Here is a 26834-nt window from a genome sequence, read left to right on the forward strand (position 1 = left end):
ACAAGTACTACCACCTAGTGCATTATGCACTACCACTATGAAAAGCCATACAGGTTCCACCACCAGGTGTATTATTCTCTTTCACTATGATAACATTAGAGCTACTTCAACCTGTTGTATTATACAATTTCTCTATGATAATCTTAGAGGAACTACCACATGGTGTATTATATACTACCTCTATGATTTACTTACAGGTACTACTACATGGTGAATTATACACTACACCTGTATGAGAACAGATGAGAACTGCAGGAATAAATTATCACGAAGACCTACAGCAGGTGATTGGGGGTCAACAGCTGCAGCAGGTGTCTGTGGGTCAACAGTGGCAGCAGGTGTCTGAGGGTCACCTGCTCCAGCAGGTGCCTGTGGGTCAACAGCTGCAGCAGGTGTCTGTGGGTCAACAGCTGCAGCAGGTGTCTGAGGGTCACCAGCTCCAGCAGGTGTCTGTGGGTCAACAGTTCCAGCAGGTGCCTGTGGGTCAACAGAGGCAGCAGGTGTCTGAGGGTCAACAGCAGCAGCAGGTGTCTGAGGATCAACAGCGGCAGCAGGTGTCTGTGGGTCAACAGCTCCAGCAGGTGTCTGTGGGTCAACAGCAGCAGCAGGTGCCTGTGGGTCAAAAGCGGCAGCGGGTGTCTGAAGGTCGACAGCTCCAGCAGGTGTCTGTGGGTCAAAAGCGGCAGCGGGTGTCTGAGGGTCAACAGCGGCAGCAGGTGTCTGTGGGTCAACAGTGGCAGCAGGTGTCTGTAGGTCAACAGCGGCAGGTGTCTGTGGGTCAACAGCGGCAGCAGGTGTCTGTGGGTCAACAGCGGCAGGTGTCTGAGGGTCAACAGCGGCAGCAGGTGTCTGTGGGTCAACAGCGGCAGCAGGTGTCTGAGGGTCAACAGGGCAGCAGGTGTCTGAGGGTCAACAGCGGCAGCAGGTGTCTGAGGGTCAACAGGGGCAGCAGGTGTCTGAGGGTCAACAGCGGCAGCAGGTGTCTGTGGGTCAACAGCGGCAGCGGTGTCTGTGGGTCAACAGCGGCAGCAGGTGTCTGTGGGTCAACAGGGCAGCAGGTGTGTGGGTCAACAGCGGCAGCGGGTGTCTGTGGGTCAACAGCGGCAGCAGGTGTCTGTGGGTCAACAGCGGCAGCAGGTGTCTGAGGGTCAACAGCGGCAGCAGGTGTCTTGGGTCAACAGCGGCAGCAGGTGTCTGTGGGTCAACAGGGGCAGCAGGTGTATGTGGGTCAACAGCGGCAGCGGGTGTCTGTGGGTCAACAGCGGCAGCAGGTGTCTGTGGGTCAACAGCGGCAGCAGGTGGCGTCAGGTCAACATAGAACACAGAAGGTCATCCACAGCGAGACTCTTCATCTTACTCAAGAACAACTAAGAATCATCAATCATAAAATAAAAGCTAATCATGTAAGTAACGTCCTTTAGTTTGCACTTTCTGCCAGTAATGTAAGTAACGTAACAATGTGTGTGTACTTACTGAAGACAGTCATGTAAGTAACGCCATAATGTATGTACTTACAGCCAGTCATGTAAGTAACGTCACTACGTGTGCACTTACAAAAGCCATTCAAGTAAGTAGCATCATTCCGTGTGTACTTAGATCCATTCATGAAAGTAACTTCGCAATGTGTGTTTTTACTGTCGGTCATATAAGTAACGTTACTACTTGTGAACTTACAGAAGACAGTCATATAAGTAACGTCACTACGTGTGTACTTACAGTAAACACCGGGTTGTACAGTTACAGTACCGGGTTGAGAAGAATGTTATAATTGTTGTCCAGATTGTGAAGAATGATATAATTCAAGCAGGTAATGTTGACCAGACCACACACTAGAAGTTGAAGGGACGACGACGTTTCGGTCCGTTCTGGACCATTCTCAAGTCGATTGAGAATGGTCCAGGATGGACCGAAACGTCGTCGTCCCTTCAACTTCTAGTGTGTGGTCTGGTCAACATACTTCAGCCACGTTATTGTGACTCATCGCCTGCAAGCAGGTAATATTATAATCAAGCAGATAATTGTTGTCAGGTTGTGAATGATGCTAAAATAATTGTCATGTTGTGAATGATGTCATAATTGTTGTCCAGGTTTCAATGGATGTTATATTTCCCGTCCATGTTGTGAATGACTGTATTATTGTTGTCAAGGTTGTGAATGATGATATAATAATTGCCTGAACTTTGAGGATGTTATAATTGTTGTAAGGCTGTGAATTATGTTATAACTGGTGGTTCAGGTTATGAATTATATTTTTAATTTGTTGTCTAGGGTCTGAAACCTAGAATAATAGATATGCTAATTGTCAATGACATTAAAGATGGTTGTCCAGTTTGTGAATAATGTTATAATTATTGTCCAGGTTGTGAAGATCGACGCCTTTGAAGGAGCAGGCAAGACTACAACCCTGCGGAAGTTGTGCCAAGAGCGACCACACACAAGGTTTCTCCTGCTTGTCCCCACTAAGTCACTCGAAGAACAATGTTCACAAACATTCCCCATCAATGTTACGGTGAACACTGCTCAGTCTATGGCTTTAGCACAAATTGGAACAAAGTAAGTTGAGCATGCTGGTTACAATCATACTATTTGGCTATCCGGTGGCTACATTCACACTACAGGGTGCATGGTGGCTACAATCACACTACAGGGCTGCCTGGTTGCTACATTCACACTACAGGGCTGCCTGGTGGCTACAATCACACTACAGGGCTGTGTGGTGGCTACATTCACACTACAGGGTGCCTGGTGGCTACACTCACATTACAAGGCAGCCTGGTGGCTACACTCACACTACAGGGCTGCCTGGTGGCTACACTCACACTATAGGGGCTGCCCGATGGCTACACTCACACTATAGGGCTGCCTGGTGGCTACACTCACACTATAGGGCTCCCTGGTGGCTACACTCACACTATAGGGCTGCCTGGTGGCTACACTCTCACTACAGGGCTGCCTGGTGGCTACACTCACATTACAGGGCTGCCTGGTGGCTACACTCACACTACAGGGCTGTCTGGTAGCTACTCTCACACTACAGGGCTGCCGGGTGGCTACACTCACATTACAGGGCTGCTTGGTGGTTACACTCACACTATTGGGCTGCCTGTTGGCTACACTCACATTACAGGGCTGCCTGGTGGCTACACTCACACTATAGGGCTGCCTGGTGGCTACACTCACATTACAGGGCTGCCTGGCGGCTACACGCAGACTATAGGGCTGCCTGGTGGCTACACGCAACCCGTTCTCGCAAATTTAATAAGTCAATATTGACTTATTAGTTGCGTGCATAGGTGACATACTAAACATAATAGTTTCCCTTGAAAAGCTTCATAGAAAACACCGACCTTACCTAACCTACTTAGTATTTTAAAATAAGCATCTTATAGCTTCGTAATTACAATTGTTACTTAACCTATTATAGGTATAGGTTAGGTAATAATTGTAATTACGAAGCAATAAGATGCTTATCTTAACATACTAAGTAGGTTAGGTAAGGTCGGTGTTTTCTATGAAGCTTTTCAAGGGAAACTATTGTTAAGTATGTCACCTATGCACATATTTAATAAGTCAATATTGACTTATTAAATTTGCGAGAACGGGTTGCTACACGCACAGTATTGGGCTGCCTGGTGGCTACACTTACACTATAGGGCAGCCTGGCGGCTACACCCACACTATAGGGCTGCCTGGTGGCTACACGCACATTATAGGGCTGCCTGGTGGTTACACTCAGACTATAGTGCTGCCTGGTAGCTACACTCACACTATAGGGGCTGCCTGATAGCTACACTCACACTATAGGGCTGCCTGGTGGCTACACTCACACTATAGGGCTACCTGGTGGCTAAACTCACACTATAGTGCTGCCTGTTGGCTACACTCTCACTGCAGGGCTGCCTGGTGGCTACACTCACATTACAGGGCTGTCTGGTGGCCACACTCACACTACAGGGCTGCCGGGTGGCTACACTCACATTACAGGACTGCCTGGTGGTTACACTCACACTATTGGGCTGCCTGGTGGCTACACTCACATTACATGGCTGCTTGGTTGCTGCACTCATACTATAGGGCTGCCTGGTGGCTACACCCACACTATAGGGCTGCCTGGCGGCTACACTCACATTACAGGGCTGCCTGGTGGTTACACTCACACTATAGGGCTGCCTGGTGGTTACACTCACACTATAGGGCTGCCTGGCGGCTTCACTCACACTATAGGGCTGCCTGGTGGCTACACGCACACTAGAGCCTCAAACTAAAGCTCTGGTGCTGGTGTAAGATTATCTGAACCTAACACTTGGCAGTGCTGTTGTCGCGTGTTTGATCTTAACTCCGTCTCTCTTCTTGGCCTTGGAAATGTAATAGTCATATACGAACCTGACTGATCTACAGTTGATGGCGGTTGTACTAAAGCAACTTCCTGCTGTTCTCCAGGTTCATGAGGAAACTATTCGCCCGCACCAGTCTTCATCAATGTGATGGACAAAACAAATTTATCTTAATATTTCAAGAAATATGACATTACAGTGTTTGGATTAGGGATTTCAAAAGAGCAACAAATCTTTATGGTTGGTTTGGAAGAAATTATTATTCAATAATGTTTTGTTCTTTTGTTTTTCAGGTTTTCGTCAATTAATAAATTGGAGGACACATTTGGTCTGATTGATATATCTAAGTTCATCGACTTATGTAACCAGTCAAAAACCAGGTAAGACCAGCAAAGGCAATGAACAGTAGGATGTGTTGAAATATGGTCACTAAATTACTACATTATTTTCTCAATGTCTAATTTAAATGTCATCACAAACAGAAGAATTGATGTGTGAAAGTCTGGTATAATATTATGTTTCATGTTGATCATTTAAGTCATTGGACACTTAACTCCCTTGGAATTAATTATCTGTATGTATGACAGCTATCTGTATAGCTTATGAGTGAAACACTGCCTCTCCTGTATGTATAGTAGCTGATTGTACAGCTTAATAGGGACACACGTACTGTTTGTCCTACATGAATGACAGCTGCTATTACAGCTTAATAGTGGCACACTGTATATCTTGCATATACAGCTTAACGATATACTGCATGTATGACAGCTTCACAGTGACACACTGCATGTATGATAGCTGCTTGTACGGCTTAACAGTGACACACTGTATGTCCTGCTTGTATGACACCTGCTTGTACGGCTTAACAGTGACACACTGTATGTCCTGCACTTATGACACCTGCTTGTACGGCTTAGCAGTGATACACTGCATGTCGAGCATGTATGGCAGCTGCATGTACAGCTTAACAGTTATACACTGCATTTCCTGCATTTATGACATCTACTGTCATACATGCAGGGAATCACTGCATGTCCAGCATGTATGATACCTGCTTTTACGGCTTAACAGTGACACTGTATGTTCTGCATGAATAACAGCTGCTTGTACGGCTTAACTGTGATACACTGCATGTCCAGCATGTATGACAGCTGCTTGTACAGCTTAATAGTGACACACAACATGTATAGCTGGAAAAACCCTTTCCAGCTATACAACCGGTATAGCTGGAAAAACCAGCTATACAACCGGTATAGCTGGAAAAACCCTTTAGGATTTGTCTTCGCTTGCTCTGCTATGCGAACTTCAAAGTTTCTTTTTGCTTTCTTTATCTCTTTTTTAGTATTTCTAACCAGTTGTACGAATTCCTGTTCTAAACTGACTTCCCAATTCTTAATCCTTTTTGTACCACGCTCTCTTTTTACCTATAAGGTTCCTCAGATCCTTTGTTATCCACTTTGGATTATTAGTATTCAATCTATTCAATTTATATGGTATACTACATTCCTGGGCTTTGCTTAGAATATTTTTAAATAGGTTATATATTTGAATCCACATCGAAACCCATTTTACGTCACCTATCGCTGGGTTCACGTCTTGCTCCAAGACAGGCCCACACCCTATTCCCAAAACTTTCCAATCTATTTGACCCAAAAAATTTCTTAGGCTATTGAAATCAGCTTTTCGAAAGTGAGGCACTAACAGAATTTTCTCCTACAGATATATTCCATTCAATGCTAAACCTGATTTCTTCATGATCACTGTTCCCTAGCTCACTCCCTATTTCGATGTCCTTAATTTGTGTTTCCCTGTTAGTTTACACTAAATCTAATATTTATTTCCCCGCGTTGGTTCCTTAATGTGTTGCGCAAGAAGCAATCGTCAATTAATTCTAGAAAATCTTCTGCTTCATTATTCCCTGTTTTGTTTAACCAGTTTATTCCACTAAAATTAGAGTCACCCATGACATAAATACTGTTAGATATAGATGCTCTAGATATTTCATCCCATAGATGCTTTGCTTCCATTCTGTCTAAATTTGGTGGCCTATATATAACTCCTATTATAATATTATTTGCTTTTTCGTTTAATTCCATCCAAATAGTTTCTGTATGTGGCTCAGTTTTGAAAACTTTCTTTGAGACTACATTTCAAATTGTCCCTAACATATATGGCTACTCCCCTCCTCGTCTAATATATCTATCTGTGTGAAATAGTTTTAATACATTTATTTGATATTCACAATCTTTAGCACAAAACGTTCTATCCAAATATCATATCTGGGAATCTCCCACAACTAAAGTTCGCTTAGGTACTTCCTTTACTCTCTGAGGGGCCTGCGTTTCATTGCTTTCCCTTTCGCGTGATCTGCAGTCTCACCACAGCACTCGTCCTCCAATATGACAAATGAATTAGAAGTTCTTAGGGTGTCTGTAGGCGGCTTTATCAAAGTCTTCTTCTTCCCCTGAACTTTACAACTTTCCAAGACGAGATCTTTTTACTACTGGTCTCCTTCGTTTCTTCTTGTTGTCGTTTCAGCTGTAGTACCTCCTCCCGTAAAGAGTCCAACTCTGTCTTCAGGGCTCCAACTAGAGTCATCAGGTCCCTCACTACAACTTCCATATTGCTATGATAATATAACTACACTTAGGAGCTCCGGCTAACACACCCTCTCACCCTTACACAACTAGTGTATTATACCACTAGGGTATAATACTATATATACCACTATACCACAAAACCAAGATAATACTAAACTCGTTTTTTAGACCACTAGGGTATTTCACCACTGGTTTATTACAAAAGTAGGTTTTAAACCCTAGGTTATTAAGCAAATAGATTATTACACCACTAGGGTATTACACCACAAGGTTACTACACCAGCAGGATTTTACACCAATAGATTATTACACCACTAGGTTGAACAAATCCATTCTGTCGGGTGCAGGGGGGGGGGGATTGTGTAAAAGCCTGGTTTGTGCCTCGGAAAGGCTACGGGATCCAGTAAGTTCAGTACAACTTCGGTTTCAACCCATTTTACCCTGTCGTAGCTCAGTCGATTAAGGCAGTGTCTGGATGCTCCCAGACGCAGGTTCGAATCCTCGTCACTGCCCTTGTGGATTTGTTCATTTGATGCATCACGTTAGTGTGATCTCTGTGTGTGACCACTAGGTTATTACTCTACATGATTCTTACACCACTAGGTTATTACTCTACATGGTTCTTACTCCACTAGGCTATTACTCTACATGGTTCTTACACCACTAGGCTATTACTCTACATGGTTCTTACACCACTAGGCTATTACTCTACATGGTTCTTACACCACTAAGCTATTACTCTACATGGTTCTTACACCACTAGGTTATTTCATCACTATGCTATTACACAACTAGCTTATTACGCCAATTGGTTATTATGCCACTAGGTTATTACACTTCCAGCTTACTACACCTCTTGGCTATTACACCACTAGGTTACTACTCAATTAGGTTATTGCACTTCGAGGTTAGTACATTAATAGGTTATTAATCCAATAGGTTATTACTACTCTAGGTTATTATACCACCAGCTTATTTCACTACTACTCCATTTGGTTATTACACCTCAAGGTTATTACTCCACTAAATTATTACAATACTAGATTATTTCACCACTAGGATATTACACCATTATGTTATTACTCCACAAGGTTATTACACTACTAGCTTATTACACCGCTTGGGTATTTCTCCGCAAGGTTCTTTCACCACTAGGGTTATTACCCAACTAGTGCATTATACCACTAGGGAATTACAAAACCAAGTTAATACTAAACTCGGTTTTAGACCACTAGGGTATTTCACCACTAGGTTATTACACCACAAGGTTGTCTCACTACTAGTATATTTCATTACTTGTTTATTACACAGCTAGGTTTTTAAAGCACTAGGATTTTATTTAAAATATTATAAATTATATATAACTATTAAGCCACTATATTATTACACCACTAGGTTATTACACAATTAGAATATTACATCACTAAATAATTTCACCACTAGGTTATTACACTACTAGATTATTACACCACTATGTTATTACACTACTAGAATATTACACATTAGGTTATTAAAAAAGATTATTACACATTAGGTTATTAAACTAGATTATTACACCTCTTTGTTATTACACAATTAGGTTAATATACCACTAGGGTAATACACTACTAGATTATTACACTACTAGAGTAATACACTAGATTATTGCACTACTAGAGGCTACACTCAGACTACAGGGCACCCTGGTGGCTACTCTTACTTCAAGGCTGCGTGGTGGCAACATTCACACTAAAGGGTTCTTGGTGGCTACAGTCACGTTACAAGGCTCCCTTTTGGCTACACTCAACCTTCAAGGCTGCCTGGTCGGCTACGTTCACACTACAGGGTCTCCTTTGTGGCTACACTCACACTCCAGAGCTGCAACGTGGCTATACTCACACTACAGGGCTCCCTTGTGGCTACACTCTCACTCCAGAGCTGCCATTTGGCTACACTCACACTACAGGGGCTCCCTTGTGGCTACACTCACACTCCAGAGCTGCCTGATGGCTAAACACGCATTACAGGGCTGCGTGGTGGCCACACTCACACTACAGGTCTGCCTGGTACCTATACTCACACTACAGGTCTACCTGGTAGCTATATTCACACATCAAGGTTGCCTTGTGGCTATACACAAACTTCAGTGCTGTCCGGTGGCTACACTCATATTACAGGGCTCCCTGGTGGCTACACTCATATTACAGGGCTCCCTGGTGGCTACACTCACATTAAGGTGCTGCCCGGAGGCTATATTCACATTTCAGTGCTCCTTGTTTGCTGCACTCACATTATAAGGCTGCCTGTTGGCAACACTCACACCACAATGCTGCCTGTTGGCTTCACTCATACGTCAAGGCTACATTGTGACTACACTCACACTACAAGGTCGCCTGGTGGCTACAATCACACTACAGGGGCTGCCTGGTGGCTTCATTCACATTACAGGGCTGTCTAGTGGCTACACATTACAGCCCCGTTCCTGTGCTAGGTTAGTCCACTACGGGCTCACCATATCCCGTGCTACTTGGAACTTTTTGTTCCCTGCAGATGAATCTTAAACAATAACAACAGAGCCTACACTCACTATATAGAGCTGCCTGGTGACAACACTCAGACTTTTTTGCTGTTGTTGTTTTAGATTCAGCTTTTCAGAACTAGTACCAAGTAGCACGGGCTATGGTGAGCCCGTAGTGGACTTACCTGGCACAGGAGCGGGGCTGTAACCGCTTTCTTTCTTGCTGTCTGGTGTCCACATTCCCACTACAGGGCTGCTTGGTTGCTACACTCACTGTTACAGTCACTTAGGACCAGTAACCGGGTTCCTGATGGAAGAACCTCTTTCAGTGTATCCGACCCCAAGTCAGTAGTACGCTCTTAGGAATTGGTTATATTGTGCAATAGAGAAAAGGGGGATGAACAAAACACTATTTCCTTTACCAATATATTTACACTTTCACCAATAAAATATTTGAATAAATAGACTATTACTATACTTATTTACAATAGTGTCACTTGCACACACGACACACAAAACGCACACTATGCAGTATTCGTCAACCCCAGTGTTTCCACCACCTAGTACCTCGTCCACACGTACTGAGAAACATTAGCGAGTTCACCTTATACGTGGGCCAGTCCACCGACACAGTATCACGAGGTGCCTATTCTCCACTATCGCTCTCCAGCTACACACTGGCAGAGGACTTCTGCCACATGCTGCCCGGGGTCTCCAACAATCATATACAGGGATAGCTAACCCCTGGCAGAAGCCTAGCGACCAGCACGATAGCAGCCCTGTCTCTCTCTCTCTCCAAGTTCTTCTCTCTTTCTCTTATCTCTCTCTCTCTCTCTCCAAGTTCTTCTCTCTTTCTCTTATCTCTCTCTCTCTATCTCTCCAAGTTCTTCTCTCTCTTCTCTTTCTCTCTCTCTTTCTCTATCTCTCCAAGTTCTTCTCTCTCTCTCTCTCTCTCTCTCTCTATCTCTCCTTCTCTCTCTCTCTCTCTCTCTCTCTCTCTCTCTCTCTCTCTCTCTCTCTCTCTCTCTCTCTCTCTCTCTCTCTCTCTCTCTCTCTCTCTCTCTCTCTCTCTCTCTCTCTCTCTCTCTCTCTCTCTCTCTCTCTCTCTCTCTCTCTCTCTCTCTCTCTCTCTCTCTCTCTCTCTCTCTCTCTCTCTCTCTCTCTCTCTCTCTCTCTCTCTCTCTCTCTCTCTCTCTCTCTCTCTCTCTCTCTCTCTCTCTCTCTCTCTCTCTCTCTCTCTCTCTCTCTCTCTCTCTCTGTCTCTCTCTCTCTCTCTCTCTCTCTCTCCCTCTAAGCTCTCTCTCTCTTCTATATCTCTCTCTTATCTGTCTGTCTCCATCTCTCTCTTTCTCTATTTTGCTGTATCTCTCTCTTCTCCCTCTCTTCATTTTTCTAAATGCAATAAAGATAATTTTTCCTAATAATTGCAATAAATAAAAATTAGAACTATCATTTTAAAAACTTCTGCTCCAAAACGTTATCGCATAACATTTAAAACATTTATTAAAACGTTATGACCTCATGTTTTATACGTGTACTTTTAAATTCTAAAAACATGTATATTAAATGTAATTTAAAACGTACCCAAAACAATGAAATGTCGTTTTAAGCACGTTTTGAAAACGGGAAAATGTTTAGTGGAACAAGGCTACCTATTGGATACAATCTCACTACAAAGTTTCCTGGTGGCTACACTGACACTTCAGGGCTGCCTGATGGCTAGACTCTCACTACAGGGCAGTTTGGTGGCTACATCCATACTTCAGGGCTGTCTGGAGGCTACAAGGTACACTACAGAACAGCTTCGTGGCTACACTCACACTACAGCCCAGCCTGGTGGCTACACTCACACTACAGGGTGGCCTGGTGACTACAGTCACACTACAAGGCTGCCTGGTGGCTACAAGAACACTACTGAGTTGCATGGGGTCTACAATCACACTACAGGGCAGCTTTATTACACATTACATGGCAGCTTGGTGGCTACATCCACACTACAAGACTGCCTGGATTGTACACTCACATTTCAGGGCGGCCTGGTGGTCATACTCACTCTGCATGGCAGACTGGTGGCTATAATCACATTTCAGGGCTGCCTGGTGGCTACACACACACTACAGGGCTGCCTGGTGGGTGCACTCACACTATAAGGGTGCCAGATAGTTACACTCACACTACAGGCTGCCTGCTTGTTTCAATCACAGTACTGAGATGACTGGTGGCTACACTTACTCTATAGGGCTGCCTGGTGGCTATAATCGCAGTACAGTAATAAATAACTTGTTTGCACTATTCCAATAACTTGTATACACTCTTCCAACAACTTGTGTACACTTCCAATAACTTGTGTACACATTCCAATATTTCCGTGGTGAACAGTTTCCGTGGTGTAGTGGTAAGACACTCGCCTGGCGTTCCGCGAGCGCTTTGTCATGGGTTCGTATCCTGGCCGGGGAGGATTTACTGGGCGCAATTCCTTAACTGTAGCCTCTGTTTAACGCAACAGTAAAATGTGTACTTGGATGAAAAAACGATTCTTCGCGGCAGGGGATCGTATTCCAGGGACCATAGGATTAAGGACTTGCCCGAAACGCTGCGCGTACTAGTGGCTGTACAAGAATGTAACAACTCTTGTATATATCTCAAAAAAAAAAAAAAAAAACTTTTGTACACTCGCCATAACGTTTGAAAATTTCCCAATAACGTTTGAATATTCCCCAATAACGTTTGAATATTCCCTAATAACGTTTGAATATTCGCCAATAACTTGTGTCACTATTACAATAACATGTGTACACTCTTTCAATATCTTGTGTGAACTCTTCATATAACTTTTGAATACTCTGCCAATAACTTGTGTACAATCTGTCAATAACTTGTGTAAACTGCCTAATAAGTGTTGTACACTTTCCAACAACTTACAGCTCTAAGACTCTTGACTTGGTAAGAAGAACTATTGATTGCTTCATGAGTTCCTCGAACGAGTACATCACCCTGCAGCACGTGCCCAACGACACGCGCCATATTTGGGAAATTGAGACCCTGACGGACGAATGTCGATATAAGGTTAGTCCAATTTGTTGGTGTGTAATATAATGTGTAGGTTTTCCCATGTTAAGTGTTAGTAAAATATGTTGGTGAGTCTGTAATATAATGTGTAGGTTCAGTCCATGTGGAAGGTTAGTCTAATATGTCGTTGAATCTGTAATATAATGTGTAGGTTCCGTCATGTAAAGTGTTAATCCAATATGCTGGTGAGCCTATAATATAATGTCTAAGTTCAGTCCATGTAGATCGTAAGTCCAGTATATCGGTGAGTCTGTAAATTAATGTGTAGGTTCAATCCATGTAGATGGTTAGTCTAATATGTTGGTGAGTCTGCATTATAATGTGTAGGCTCAGCCCATGTTGAGTGTTAGTCCAATATATTGGTGAGTCTGTAAAATAATATGAAGGTTCAATCCATGTAGAGTGTTAGTCCAATATGTTGTTAAGTCTGTAGTATAATGTGTAGGTTCAGTTCCTGTTGAGTGTTAGTCCAATTTGTTGATAGTCCTTAATATAATGTGTAGGTTCAGTCCATGTTGAGTGTTAGTCTAATTTGTTGGTGGGTCTGTAAAATAATGTATAGGCTCAGTCCATGTGGATGGTTTGTCCAATATGTTGGTGAGTCTGTAATGTAATGTGTAGGTTCAGTCCATATTGAAGGATAGTCTAACGTGGTGTTGAGTCTGTAATAAGGTGTAGGTTCAGTCCATGTAGAAAGTTAGTCCAATATATTGTTGAGTCTGTAATATAATGTGTAGGTTCAGTTTAAGTAGAAGTTTAGTCCAATATGTTGGCGAGTCTGTAATATAAAGTGTAGGTTCAGTCCATGTAAATGGTTAATCCAAAATGTTGATGAGTCTGTAATATAATGTGAAGGTTCAGTCCATGTTGAGTGTTAGTCTAATATGTTGCTGAGTCTGTAATATATAGTGTGTAGGTTCAGTCCATGTTGAGGGTTAGTCCGATATGTTGGTGAGTTTGTAATATAAAATACAGGTTCAGTACATGTTGAGGTTAGTCCAATATGTTGTTGTGCTGGTAAGTTAACGTGTTGGTCCAGTGCGTGTCAAGGCAAGATGTGTTGACACATTGTTGACGGGGTATCACCTCAAGAGGACTCCACTGACATTAGAGAAAGCAACTGTTTTTTTTTGCATTTAGTGCATTCAGGAAGTAGCAAAGAGACACAACGGTAGTACAAGTAATGCATCAATGTATACAGTAAAGACAACCTTGACAACTGCGAACTCATTGTTGATTTAATGAAATAATATTATGTGACAAAGAAAAGATGAGGTTTTTTCCTCAGATGGGGAGAAGGTATGAGTTGTAGCAGACATACGTGATGCTATGTTAGTCTGGATTAATCCCTTAAACGACGAAACGTTATGTATAAAGGTAACTCTCATCTCACTGTTTCACTGACCTACTAGACAAGTACAAAACAGAAATTGTGTTGGTAACTCCATTTGAGGTGAATGTTGAATATAATTCTCCACGTGAGGGAAATGTTGGCTGTAACTCTCCCAACTGAGTGAATTGTTGACTGTAACTCTCACCTTAAGGGAAAAGTTTGGCTATAACTTTCGACTTGAAGGGAATGTTGTTTATTCTACCACTTGAAAAGGAATGCGGACTATTGCTCTCCACTTGAATGCAATAATCATTGCAACTCTTGTTCCCTTTTTGCAATCACTAAAATGGAATCCCAATACCAAGATAAAGGACACCAAACTCCCCACTGGTCTCCCAAGCATTGTGGAATAGAGTGGAGAGTCTCATGTCGTCCGTCTATCGGCCTGCCGTATCACCTGTCGTGAATCTATTGATCTGAACACCAGCAACTTGAAGTAAATGTGGAACAGGAACACACTCCGGCTGAGTAAGGGTCCTCGGTGCTGTGGTTCTCACCAACACTACAGAACATGGCAGGTCGTCGGGTGCAACGAGAGCAAAGTTGGTTGCAATTTTCAATCTGAGAAGATCATTGGCTTTAGCTCTGCTTATAGGAAATGTTGGCTGTATTTCCCGACTTAGAGGGAATATCTGCTGTATTTCTCCACTTGAGGGGAATGATTGCTGTATTTATCCACTTCAAGGGAATGTTGGCTGCAACTGGCCACTTGAGGGAAATGTTTGCTGTATTTATGCACTTGAGGGGAATGTTTGGTGTATTTTTTCACTTGTCACTTGAAGGAAATATTGGCTGCAACTCTCTACATGAGGAGTGAATGTGTGGTCTGTAAACATCACTTAAAGTGAATGTAGTCTGTAGCTCCTCATATAAAAGGCATGCTGGCTGCAACTTACTGGGAATGTGGTTTGGAGCTCGTTACTTAAGAGGAATATTGGCTGCATCTTCCCACATGAGAGGAATACTGGCTACAACTTTCCACTGGAGGGGAACTTTTCACTTACCCGGAATCACTGGTGATGTACACTTACCCTAGGATGCTAGATGAGCATATTTTCCTTTGGGCGCTAAGAGGGCATATTTTCCCTAAGTAACAAAGTAGCATACTTTCCCTTGAGTGCCAAATGAGTATATTTCCCTTAAGCGCTAGGGAAGCATACATCCCTAGAGGTACATACTTCCCTTAGAGAATCATGTTTCTCTTAACTAATTTAATTTAAGTTAATTAATATAACACTTTCAGCCTCCCGGCGAACAAGGAAAAACTAAGCGCAAAGTGCTCTTGGCGTTTCGGGGGATCCAGCGGAAACACTGAAAAGTGTATACTCTTTTCACTGTTCTGATCTTAATTTTTGATGTACACATTTCATTTTTGTACCAATGTGTTCGCAATAGAATGTTCTAGAAAAACATATGTATAAAATGTCATCAAACTGTGATTTAAACCACTACCAATAAAGAAACTACGTCGATCACTAGCCCAAACAGCGACGAGATGTTTCCATTCTTTTCAGGGTTGTCAACTCCACACTTGTCCTACAGCGTTAAATTTGTATCTTTGAAAACGCAATAAAATTCCCTACACGAACATATGCATATAAATGAAGAATGAGGACCGCAGCCCACCCGCAAGAGTGTGGGAAGTGGGCGAAGTGTTATCTGTTACCTCACATCGGCGATCTACAATAGCCTTACCACGATACAACACAGTGCCGTTCTCCCAAATAGGCTATGTGGCTACTAAAGAAAACGTAAATTTTATGGCAAACATGTTCATACTATCCCCAAGTCGATCAGATAAGATTTGAATTTTATAGAAATATTTGTTCGTCGGACATAAAAATATGTCCAACAATACAATATGGGCAACTTAAAGTGGACCCCGTCGGACACGCTCTTGTGTCCACGTGGGAGGAAAGTTTAATCACTAGATGATCATACTGCCCTCATGCGCTAGAGGAGAATATTTTCCTGTATCTTCACATATAGATGCAAGGTCAAGTGCAGAACTATTGCATTATGTTCCGCTGTAGTTACAGTGACGATAACTGATCTGCGATGTACTTTGTGTTTATATTTGAATTTTGTATTGTCAGGTCCTGTCACTTGCCGAGTCAGTGTGGATGGAGATGAACAGGTGCTGGGAGAGGCAGCAAATTTCCATGACACAGGTGAGTGAGTTATGAACAGTGTTGTAACAAGTGCTCGGCCAGGCTGCAGGTGTCCATGACACAGGTGTGTTATTGACAGTGTTGTAATCCACTTTCTTGAAATTTCTTTAGCAGTCTCCGTGGTGTAGTGGTAAGGACACTCGCCTGGCGTTCCGCGAGCGCTAGTCATGGGTTCGTATCCTGGCCGGGGAGGATTTACTGGGGCGCAATTCCTTAACTGTAGCCTCTGTTTAACGCAACAGTAAAATGTGTACTTGGATGAAAAAACGATTCTTCGGCGGCAGGGATCGTATTCCAGGGACCATAGGATTAAGGACCTGCCCGAAACGCTACGCATACTAGTGGCTGTACAAGAATGTAACAACTCTTGTATATATCTCAAAAAAAAAAAATGGGAAATCAGCAGCCAGGAGAGGTGTACTGGAAAACTGGGAAACTTTGTGACATTTTCCAATTTAATAACACTGATGGATCGCATACTTCCCATTGTTACCCAACTGACAGATGGTATGTTTTCCATTTATATAAATGTTGTGGTGCGAGCACGTGTGACGGCTGTGTGTTGTCAACAGGACGGACTGGTGAAGGCCTGGCAGCTAACGAAGCCTCGTATCCAGGGCTATGACGTGTTGCTGGTCGACGGAGCAGAGGACATCAATGATGCCGTCTTGGATATCCTCCTCAACCAACACTGTGCGAAGGTCAGTAGGGGAAGAACGGAGAGGAAGAGCAGCAGGGGAGAGACGGAGAGGGTAGAGCCACAAGGGAGAGAACGGAGAGGGTAGAGCAGCAGGGGAGAGAACGGAGAGGGTAGAGCAGCAGGGGAGAGAACGGAGAGGGTAGAGCAGCAAGGGAGAGAACGGATAGGGGAGAGAACGGATAGGGTAGAGCAGCAGGGGAGAGAACGGATAGGGTAGAGCAGCAGGGAAGAGAACGGAGAGGGTAGAGCAGAAGGGGAGAGAAAGGAGAGGGTAGAACAGCAGGCGAGAGAACGGAGAGGGGTAGAGCAGCAGGGGGAGAGAACGGAGAGGGTAGAGCAGCAGGGGGAGAGAACGGAGAGGGTAGAGCAGCAGGCGAGAGAACGGAGAGGGGTAGAGCAGCAGGGGGGAGAGAATGGAGAGGGTAGAGCAGCAGAGGGAGAGAACGGAGAGGGTAGAGCAGCAGGGGGAGAACGGAGAGGGTAGAGCAGCAAAAAGGGAGAGAACGGAGAGGGTAGAGCAGCGGGTGGAGAACGGAGAGGGTAGAGCAGCAGTGGGAGAGAACGGAGAGGGTAGAGCAGCAGCAGGGGAGAGAACGGAGAGGGTAGAGCAGCAGAAAGGGAGAGAACTGAGAGGGTAGAGCAGCGCGTGGAGAACGGAGAGGGTAGAGCAGCAGTGGGAGAGAACGGAGAGGGTAGAGCAGCAAGCGAGAGAACGGAGATGGTAGAGCAGCAGGCGAGAGAACAGAGAGGGTAGAGCAGCAGGGGGGAGAGAACAGAGAGGGTAGAGCAGCAGGCGAGAGAACGGAGAGGGTAGAGCAGCAGACGAGAGAACGGAGAGGGTAGAGCAGCAGGGGAGAGATCTAAGAGGGTCGAGCATCATGGGAGAGAACAGTGAATAGCGGCAGGAGAGATAAGGGAGAGGGAAGAACAGCAGGGAAGACAAGGGAATGGGTAGAGCAGCTGGGGAGAGAAGGGAGATGCGAGTGAGGGACCTGGTGAGAAAAGAGAGAATGGAAGAGGACTGGAGGAGAGAGGAGGGATGCGGGTGAGAGTGAAAGAAGGATGGCAGACAAGTCAGGGGTCAGGGCATTGGACGACGACGCTGTAGAGAGAAGGAAAACAGCTGGAGAACTGCTGAGGAGGGTGGACAGAGGGCAGGCGAGTTATATTTAGATCGGAGAGATTGTCGAGTGAGAGGTCTGAGGAGGCATGCCGGAGAGGAGACATGATGCTGGCTTCCAATTTTCATACACTTTCTAACACCCTCTTTCGTGACGCTGGCTGCCCACTACCCTAAACTCTCCTACGTGATGCTAACTCCCCATTACCCTAAACTCTCCTACGTGATGCTGGCTGCCTACTACCCTACACTCCCCTACCTGATGCTGCCTGCCCACTACCCTACACTCTCCTACGTGATGCTGGCTGCCCAGTGCCCTATAATCTCCTACGTGATGCTGGCTGCCCAGTGCCCTACATCTCCTACGTGATGCTAGCTGCCCACTATCCTACATTCTCACACAGCACCCTCTACGTGGTGCTGGCTGTCATCTATTATAAACTCCTTCACCCTTCCATTATATTGTGCTGGCTTTCATCTACCCTATACTCCGTTACTCTTCCGTTGTGTTGTGCTGGTTTTCATCTACCCTATACTCCGTCACCCTTCCTTTATGTTGTGCTGGCTTTCATCTACCCTATACTCCGTCACCCTTCCTTTACGTGGTGCTGGCTGTCATCTATTGTATACTCCTTAGCCCTTGTATTAGATGGTGCTGGCTGTCATCTGCCTTATAATCAGTCGCCCATCCTTTACATGGTGCTGGCTGTCATCTACTCTATACTTCACGACTATTAAATTCTGTGATGTTGCTGTCATCTACTCTATACTCCGTCACCCAACGTTGATGGGGTGCTAGCAATCATCTACTTTCTTTACTTCTTTACGTCACCCTTCTTTTATGGTGTGCTGGATGTCATCTACTGTATACTCCTTAACCCTTTTATTTGGTGGTGCTGACTGTCATCTACCCTGTACTCCGTCACCCTTCCTTGACGTATTGCTAACTGTCATCTATGCTATACTCCATTACCCTTCCTTGACGTGGTGCTTGCTGTCATCAACATTATATTCCGTCACCCTTCCAACATGGTGCTGGCTGTCACCTATCCAACACACCGTCACCCTTCCTTGACGTGGCGATGGCAGTCTTCTACCCTATACTCCTTTAAACTTCCATAACGTGGTGCTGGCTAACATTTACCCAATGCTCCGTTGCCCTTTCTTGACGTGGTGCTGCCTGTCATCTATCCTATAATCCGCCACCCTTCCTTGACATGTTGCAGGCTGTCGTCAACCTTACACTTAGTCACCCTTCGTTTAAGTGGTGTTGGCTGTCATGTACCTTATACTCCGTTACCCTTCCTTTACGTTGTGGTAGCTATCATTTACCCTATACTCCATCATTATTCCTTTACATGGTTTTGGCTGACATCTACCCTATACTCCATCACCCTTCCTTTCTGTGGTGCATGCTGTCATCTACCCTATACTCTGCCACTCTTCCTTGCGTGGTGTTGGTAATCATCTCCCCTGTTTGTTTTCTCCGGCAACCCTTCTTTACGTGAGCTCCTGTCATTTAACATATGCTCTGTCACCTTTCCTTGATGTGGTGCCGGCTGTCATCTAACCTTTTCACCGTCATCCTTCCTTTAACCGGTGCTGGATGTCATCTACCCTGTAAGCTATCACCCTTGAAGTGGTGCTGACTGTCAATCTACCCTATTCTTCATAACCCTTCCTTTATGTGGTGTAGGATCTCATCTTCCCTATACTCCGTCACCCTTCCTTGAAGTGGAGCTGTCTGTCATCTACTTTATAATCCATCACCCTTCCATGTCGTGGTGCTGGCTGTCGACTACCATACACTCTGTCACCCTTCGTTTACGCTGTGCTGGCTGTCATTTACCCTACACTCCATCACCTTTGCATGACGTGGTGTTGGCTGTCATCTACTCTTTACTCCGTCACCCTTCCATGATGTGGTGCTGGCTGTCATATACCCTATTCTCCATGACCCTTCCTTGCCTTAGTGTCGGCTGCCAACTACCCTATTCTATGTCACCCTTCCTTTAGGCGGTGCTTCCTGTCATCTACCATATACTCTGTCACCTTTCCTTTTATGTGGTGCTGACTGTCAACTACCCTATACACCGTCACCCTTTCTTGAAGTGGTGCAGACTATTATCTACCCTAAAATACGTAACCCTTCCTTTATGTGGTGTTTGCTCTAATCCACCCAATACTCTATCACCCTTCCTTAACGGGTGCTGGTTGTATTCTACCCTATACTCCGCCACCCTTCCTTGTCGTGGAGCTGGCTGTCATCTACCCTATACTCCATCACCCTTCTATGATGTGGTGCTGGCTGTCATCTACCCTATACTCCATCACCCTTCTATGATATGGTGCTGGCTGTCATCTACCCTATACTCCATCACCCTTCTATGACGCGGTGCTGGCTGTCATCTGCCCTATGCTCCGTCACCCTTCTATGATGTGGTGCTGGCTGTCATCAACCCTATACTCCGTCACCCTTCATTTACTTGTACTGGGTGATATTTCATATATATCTATTGTGCGCAGATTTTCATCTGGTGACAGTTGTCATTGAATTGTGTTGTTTGTTTATGTTTCAGGTGTTTGTGGGAGACTCTTGCCAACAGCTGCGCTTCTTCGGAGGGACAGTCAGCGCCCTGGATAAGGTGACAGCCACTCACAAGTTTTCCCTCAGCCAGTCCTTCAGGTTCGGACCGGAGGTGTCATATGTAGCCAATGTGCTCTGGAGGCTCGCCTATTGGTTCCCCACCGGACTGTCGTCGGAGCAAGAAAAAAAGACTCATTTGTCCATGCTCCAGATCCTAAACTTTTTGACCCAAGCTCAAAACTCAAAAGGGCTTATATAGCTATGACAAATACGGAACTTTATAGAATAGCCACGAAGATGTGTGAGGATAAAGAGTACACTGCAGCATCCATGACATTTGCTGGTGGATTGAGTAAGTATGGATATGACGATGTTATGGACATATTTAATTTAAATCAAATTCAGGAGGGTCTTGCCACAAGAGAATCAGCAAATATTCAGAATCCATTAGTGGCCAAGTTCGAAACCATAGCCGACCTTACGAACTTTGCTAAAACGTGTGAAGACCGGGAGCTACTTTCCAAAATTAATATGTTCCATTACAGTGGGAGTAGGACACCCTATCACGTGACTCTGCTTACTCAGAGGTGCAACACAGAGGCATCCGAGGCAGATATATGCTTCAGTACCGTTCACATGGCCAAAGGACTTGACTGGGACTGGGTTATATTGACAGATGGCATTATTAACCTATTATTCAACTTACATGACTTATATGCATATAATGATGAAATGTCGAGGCAGGCGTATGTGTCCTCGACACGAGCCAAGAAGTTCTTAACCATCAACAATGCGGTTCTCTATGCCCTCCTTTCCGCCCATGACGAGCTGGACGTGTTAGTAGCGAGGAAGAGCGTCCAGGAGAGCGTTGTGTGTCTGTGGTGCCACGCCCCCGTCACCCCCTCGCCCTCCCCGCTCATAATTAAGGTACCCTCGCAATCACTTTTTTAATAAACTCTTGTCATGATTTTTGTTCAAAGGTATTATATATATTAAGTGGTAATTTTGTGTAATATATAATTGCCGGACTTGAAAATAGTAATGATACATGATATATTATATTTCTTATATAGGAGAAAAGTCACATAATCTTGAATATACTTAATTTTGTATATAATTTTTAGGCACTGTCATACTACATATCTGATAAAGGTTACCGGTTTCCCGGAGGATATATGAGCGACGGGTGTGCAACAAACGCAGTAGTCACAAGCCTCACCAGGTGAGAAACAATTTGTTAGTGGTGCTGTGAGTTGTTAGTGGTGCTGTGAGTTGTTAGTGGTGCTGTGAGATGTTAGTGGTGCTGTGAGTTGTTAGTGGTGCTGTGAGTTGTTAGTGGTGCTGTGATTTGTTAGTGGTGCTGTGAGTTGTTAGTGGTGCTGTGAGATGTTAGTGGTGCTGTGAGTTGTTAGTGGTGCTGAGTTGTTAGTGGTGCTGTGAGATGTTAGAGGTGCTGTGAGTTGTTAGTGGTGCTGTGAGATGTTAGTGGTGCTGTGAGTTGTTAGTGGTGCTGTGAGTTGTTAGTGGTGCTGTGAGTTGTTAGTGGTGCTGTGAGTTGCTAGTGGTGCTGTGAGATGTTAGTGGTGCAGTGAGTTTTAAGTGATGTTGTGAGTTGATAGTGGTGTTTTGAGTTGTTAGTGGGACATTATGTTGTTAATTGTACATAACGTTGTTAGTGGTGCATCAAGTTGTTAGGTGGTGCTGTGAGTTGTTAGTGCTGCATCAAGTTGTTAGTGGTGCTGTGAGTTGTTAGTGGTGCTGTGAGTTGTTAGTGGTGCTGTGAGTTGTTAGTGGTGCTGTGAGTTGTTAGTGGTGCTGTGAGTTGTTAGTGGTGCTAGTTGTTAGTGGTGCTGTGAGTTGTTAGTGGTGCTGTGCGTTGTTAGTGGTGCTGTGAGTTGTTAGTGGTGCTGTGAGTTGTTAGTGGTGCTGTGAGATGTTAGTGGTGCTGTGAGTGTTAGTGGTGCTGTGAGTTGTTAGTGGTGCTGTGAGATGTTAGTGGTGCTGTGAGTTGTTAGTGGTGCTGTGAGTTGTTAGTGGTGCTGTGAGTTGCTAGTGGTGCTGTGAGATGTTAGTGGTGCTGTGAGTTTTAAGTGATGTTGTGAGTTGATAGTGGTGTTTTGAGTTGTTACTTGGGCATCAAGTTGTTAGTTGTACTGTGAGTTAGTGAGGCTGTGGGTTGTTGGTGGTGCTCTGAGTTGTTAATGGTGTGTGAGTTGTTAGCGGTGCATCAACTAACAAAGCATTAATATTAATGTTTTATTACCTTTATTCTTCTATTGAAATTCATATATTTTTCTTCATGAATAATATTGTTTCAGAATCACTGGAATAGAAGGTGCTGAAATGCAAATCTTTGCTCGAGCCTCCCGCTTAAGGTTGATCACTGGGAAGCAGCACGAATCAACCCTCTACAACGAGAACGCAATGAGATGGGTAATTATTTTGTTACAAGGTCTGCAGACTAATAGCAGACATTTAAAGCTCAGTTGAATATTTCCTGACCTAAATAGCTCATTAGACTGAAATCTATTGTTTCAAAGCTTTGGTGCCTAACCCATGATCTTTCAAAGATTAGTAGACAAACACCTTATTTTCAAAGCACATTACACTACTAAATGACCGTCAAAGTTCAGTAAACTAATACCTGACCTTCAAAGCAAAGTAAACTAGTGCCTGACCTTCAAAGCTCAGTAAACTAATACCTGACCTTCAAAGCTCAGTAGACTAATAAACAACCTTCAAAATCAGAAGATTAAGACCTGACCTTAAAAACTGTGTTGACTATTACCTGACCTTTGAAATCTCAGATTCACATCGAAACCTAAAAAAATTATTAGATTAACGCCAGACCCTCAAATCAGAGTAGAGTAATACCTGACCTTCAAAGCTTTGTAGACTAACACCTAACTTCAAAAGATTAGTAGACTAACACCTAACTTCAAAAGTTTAGTAGACTAACACCTAACTTCAAAAGATTAGTAGACTAACACCTAACTTCAAAAGATTAGTAGACTAACATATGATCTTCAAATCTTAGTAGCCAAAACCGTACTTGCTAAGCAGAGAAGACTAAGACAACAATTAAAACACAATAGACTAACAACTTACTTTCAAAGTATAGTAGACTAATACCTGACTTTCAAAGATCAATAGATTAATAAGTTACCTTCAAAGTTCAATACACTAATACGTGACCTTCAGAGCTAAATATACTAATGCCTGCCATTCAAAGCACAGTAGATTAACACCAGCCCTTCAGAGTACAGTTTGCTCTCACTTGACCCTCAAAGTTTAGTAGACAACACTTGTCCTTCAAAGCACAGTTGGCTCACTTCTGACCTTCAAGGTTTATAAGATTAACACCTGATCTTCTAAGCTTAGAAGACTAACACCTGACCTTAAAGCACAGTAGACTTGCATCTGACCTGCAAAGCACCGTAGATTTACAATGGCCCTTCAAAGCACAGTAGACTAATGTTGTAATCCACAAGTTAGTAGGAATTATTAGCTAGAGGATCATTACTACAACACTTAACGAATGATGATTGGAAGTACATGTTAAGTAGACAGACTACGGATCACATATCTAAGAAAGGTCAATGGATTAAGACCGAAGCTGTTTAGCCAAATTAATAATTCCTGGAAATAGGAATTATTCTTCGTCAGGCTTCTAGGAACGAGATTACCGCTCTAGGGATAAGGTTAATCGGATTATACCTTCCTCGAGAGGCGTGGTGAAATGTTTGAGGCCATGGTTGGCTAAAGTCTGTCTGATTGTGGGAGTTGAACTGGCAAGTCCTCTGGATCCCCGTTTGCGGCAGCAGCGAAGTGTAGCAGACAGCTATGCGAGAACCTGATGTGATCTTAGTGACGAAGTTAAGTCTGCAGTATGTGAGTATTGAATGAAAGACTAACCGGGTGTGGAGCGTTGTAGTAATCATTCCGTATTAGGGACTTAGGCGGAAGTTACGAGTGTGGCTGGTGATCGCGGAGGTCAAGTGGTCTATGGGTATTGGAAGTGTATTGACCTAATATAGTATGTTAATATGTATTTATTTGTCAGAGTCTATTCTTTGTAATTAAATGACAAAACCCGACGGCCTTTAAATACCTTCCATATGTTCATTCATTGTGTTCCAGTACAAACCGAGTGGTACGCCTCAAGGGTCTGGTGTGTGTAGGAGTATAGGTGGTAGTAACGGTTGCTGAGGCAAGATGTTATGTGTTGTGTATTCGCTGTGTTCGGAATGAACCGGGGTTCAGCGTCACGACACTAATACCTGACCTTCAGAGCACAGTACATTAACGCCTGACCTTCAAAGCACAGTAGACTAACACCTGACCTTCAAAGCACAGTATACTAACACCTGACCTTCAGAGCACAGTACACTAATACCTGACCTTCAAAGCACAGTACACTAATACCTCACCTTCAAAGCACAGTAGACTAGCACCTGACCTTCAGAGCACAGTACCCTAGCACCTGACCTTCAAAGCACAGTACACTAGTACCTGACCTTCAAAGCACAGTACACTAGCACCTGACCTTCAGAGCACAGTAGACTAGCATCTGCCCTTCAAAGCACAGTAGACTAGCACCTGACCTTCAGAGCACAGTAGACTAGCACCTGACCTTCATAGCACAGTAGACTAGCACCTGACCTTCAAAGCACAGTAGACTAGCACCTGACCTTCAAAGCACAGTAGACTAAGACCTGACCTTCAAAGCACAGTAGACTAAGACCTGACCTTCAAAGCACAGTATAATATCACATGACCTTCAAAGCACAGTAGACTAACACCTGCCCTGCAAAGCACAGTTGACTAATACCTGCCCTGCAAAGCACAGTAGACTAATACCTGACCTTCAAAGCTCGGTAGACTAACATCTGACCTTCAAAGCACAGTAGACTAACACCTGACCTTCAAAGCACAGTAGAATAACACCTGCCCTGCAAAGCTCGGTAGACTTACACCTGCCCTTCAAAGCTCAATAAACTAACACCGACTCTTCAAAGTACAGTAGACTAACACATTTTTATTTTTATTTGTTTCAGTGTTATTCTGGCATTGGCCTTAAGCCTCTGGCTGGCCCACTATGTGTTACTTGTTTTTGTTTCTGTTTTATTTAGGCAGAGTATGAGTATTTATGACTTGTATGTTCGTTTCAGTATGAATATGCTGCATGTGTTTGACAACTTCTTCTGCTCTGTTGAATCATAGTTATCATATTTGGTTTGTGACTGCACTGTTAGATAATGTTTCAGTGGTGTGTGTCGGGCATTTCTCCACAGTGCTGACATTTCCTCCCAACTTCTGGAACCTGTATGCCTATTTTCCATGCACATGGGTATCGAAGCTTGATGCTATATAAGTGTACTTATGTTGTTCTACGGCTTCCTTTTATCAAAATAAGTGGTTCATAGTTAGTTTAATTCTTGCACAAAACCGCAGATCCTGATGTTGCTGCTGCTTTGTTGTGGTCACTGTACATCTTCCGCAACTCTATTTAAATTAACTGTACTCACTTAAATCGTGATGGACTCTGTGAAATGTAAATGTCTATATTTCTTCTCTTAGTTGCAAGTTTTGAAACTTTGTGTACAATATCCTTCCCTATTAATCCCACATGACTTGGAACCAAGTTGATAAGTACCCGACGGCCTTGACCTTTGAATCTTTACATTAATGCTATGACGTTTGTGGTCAGATGGATGTTATCACGTATGTGTTCTTGTTGGAAGGCTTCAGTGGCAGTTCTCGAATCTGTATGTATGTTAACATGTTGTCTGTGTTCAGCAAGAGTATGTTCCAAAGCCTTTTGAATGGCTAGCATTTCTGTTTGTAAAGTTGAACACCCGTTTGAGAGTCTCCAACTAACTACAGAATTTCCTGCATGAACAAATCCACAAAGGCAGTGACGAGGGTTCGAACCTAAGTCCGAGAGCATCCCATACACTGCCTTAATCGACTGAGTTACAAGGTTAAAAGAATTGCATCCAGAAGTTCTTCTGACTTTACTTGGACCCTGCAGCCTCTCGGAGACACAAACCATGATTTTACGCAATTACCCCATGCACTCGAGCTCTGTCAATAGGCCGTTCTACCTCTTCGCCCTTACTTCATTACACACAGAAATGACAATAGCGTGATGCATCAAATGAACAAATCCATATGGGCCGTAACGAGGGTTCGAACCAACGTCCGAGAGCCTCCCAGACGCTGCCCTAATCGACTGAGCTACGACATGGTTAAAAGAATTGCAACCAGAATTTCTACTTCAACTCTACTTCAGAATGCACTCTATAAGTCATCTTAATTATTGGGACCGCTTAAAAGTTGACACACACTCCAGCTACACGT

At 43.9% G+C, this 26834-nt stretch overlaps 1 protein-coding gene across 1 annotated transcript; it reads left to right on the forward strand.

Annotated features, from left to right (window-relative positions):
* The first annotated feature begins 242 nt into the window (after positions 1–242).
* On the forward strand, positions 243–25694 carry LOC138360331 (F-box DNA helicase 1-like). The gene is made up of 12 exons (XM_069320249.1): positions 243–317; positions 573–722; positions 1236–1403; positions 2360–2553; positions 4628–4714; positions 12356–12497; positions 15990–16064; positions 16637–16765; positions 20464–20570; positions 20756–21398; positions 21596–21693; positions 25643–25694. Exons 1-12 carry the CDS (start codon positions 243–245, stop codon positions 25692–25694), a joined length of 1920 nt encoding a protein of 639 aa, XP_069176350.1.
* Positions 25695–26834: the final 1140 nt, after the last annotated feature.

The sequence above is a fragment of the Procambarus clarkii genome, unplaced genomic scaffold, assembly GCF_040958095.1.
Source record: "Procambarus clarkii isolate CNS0578487 unplaced genomic scaffold, FALCON_Pclarkii_2.0 HiC_scaffold_108, whole genome shotgun sequence".
NCBI classification, from domain to species: domain Eukaryota; kingdom Metazoa; phylum Arthropoda; class Malacostraca; order Decapoda; family Cambaridae; genus Procambarus; species Procambarus clarkii.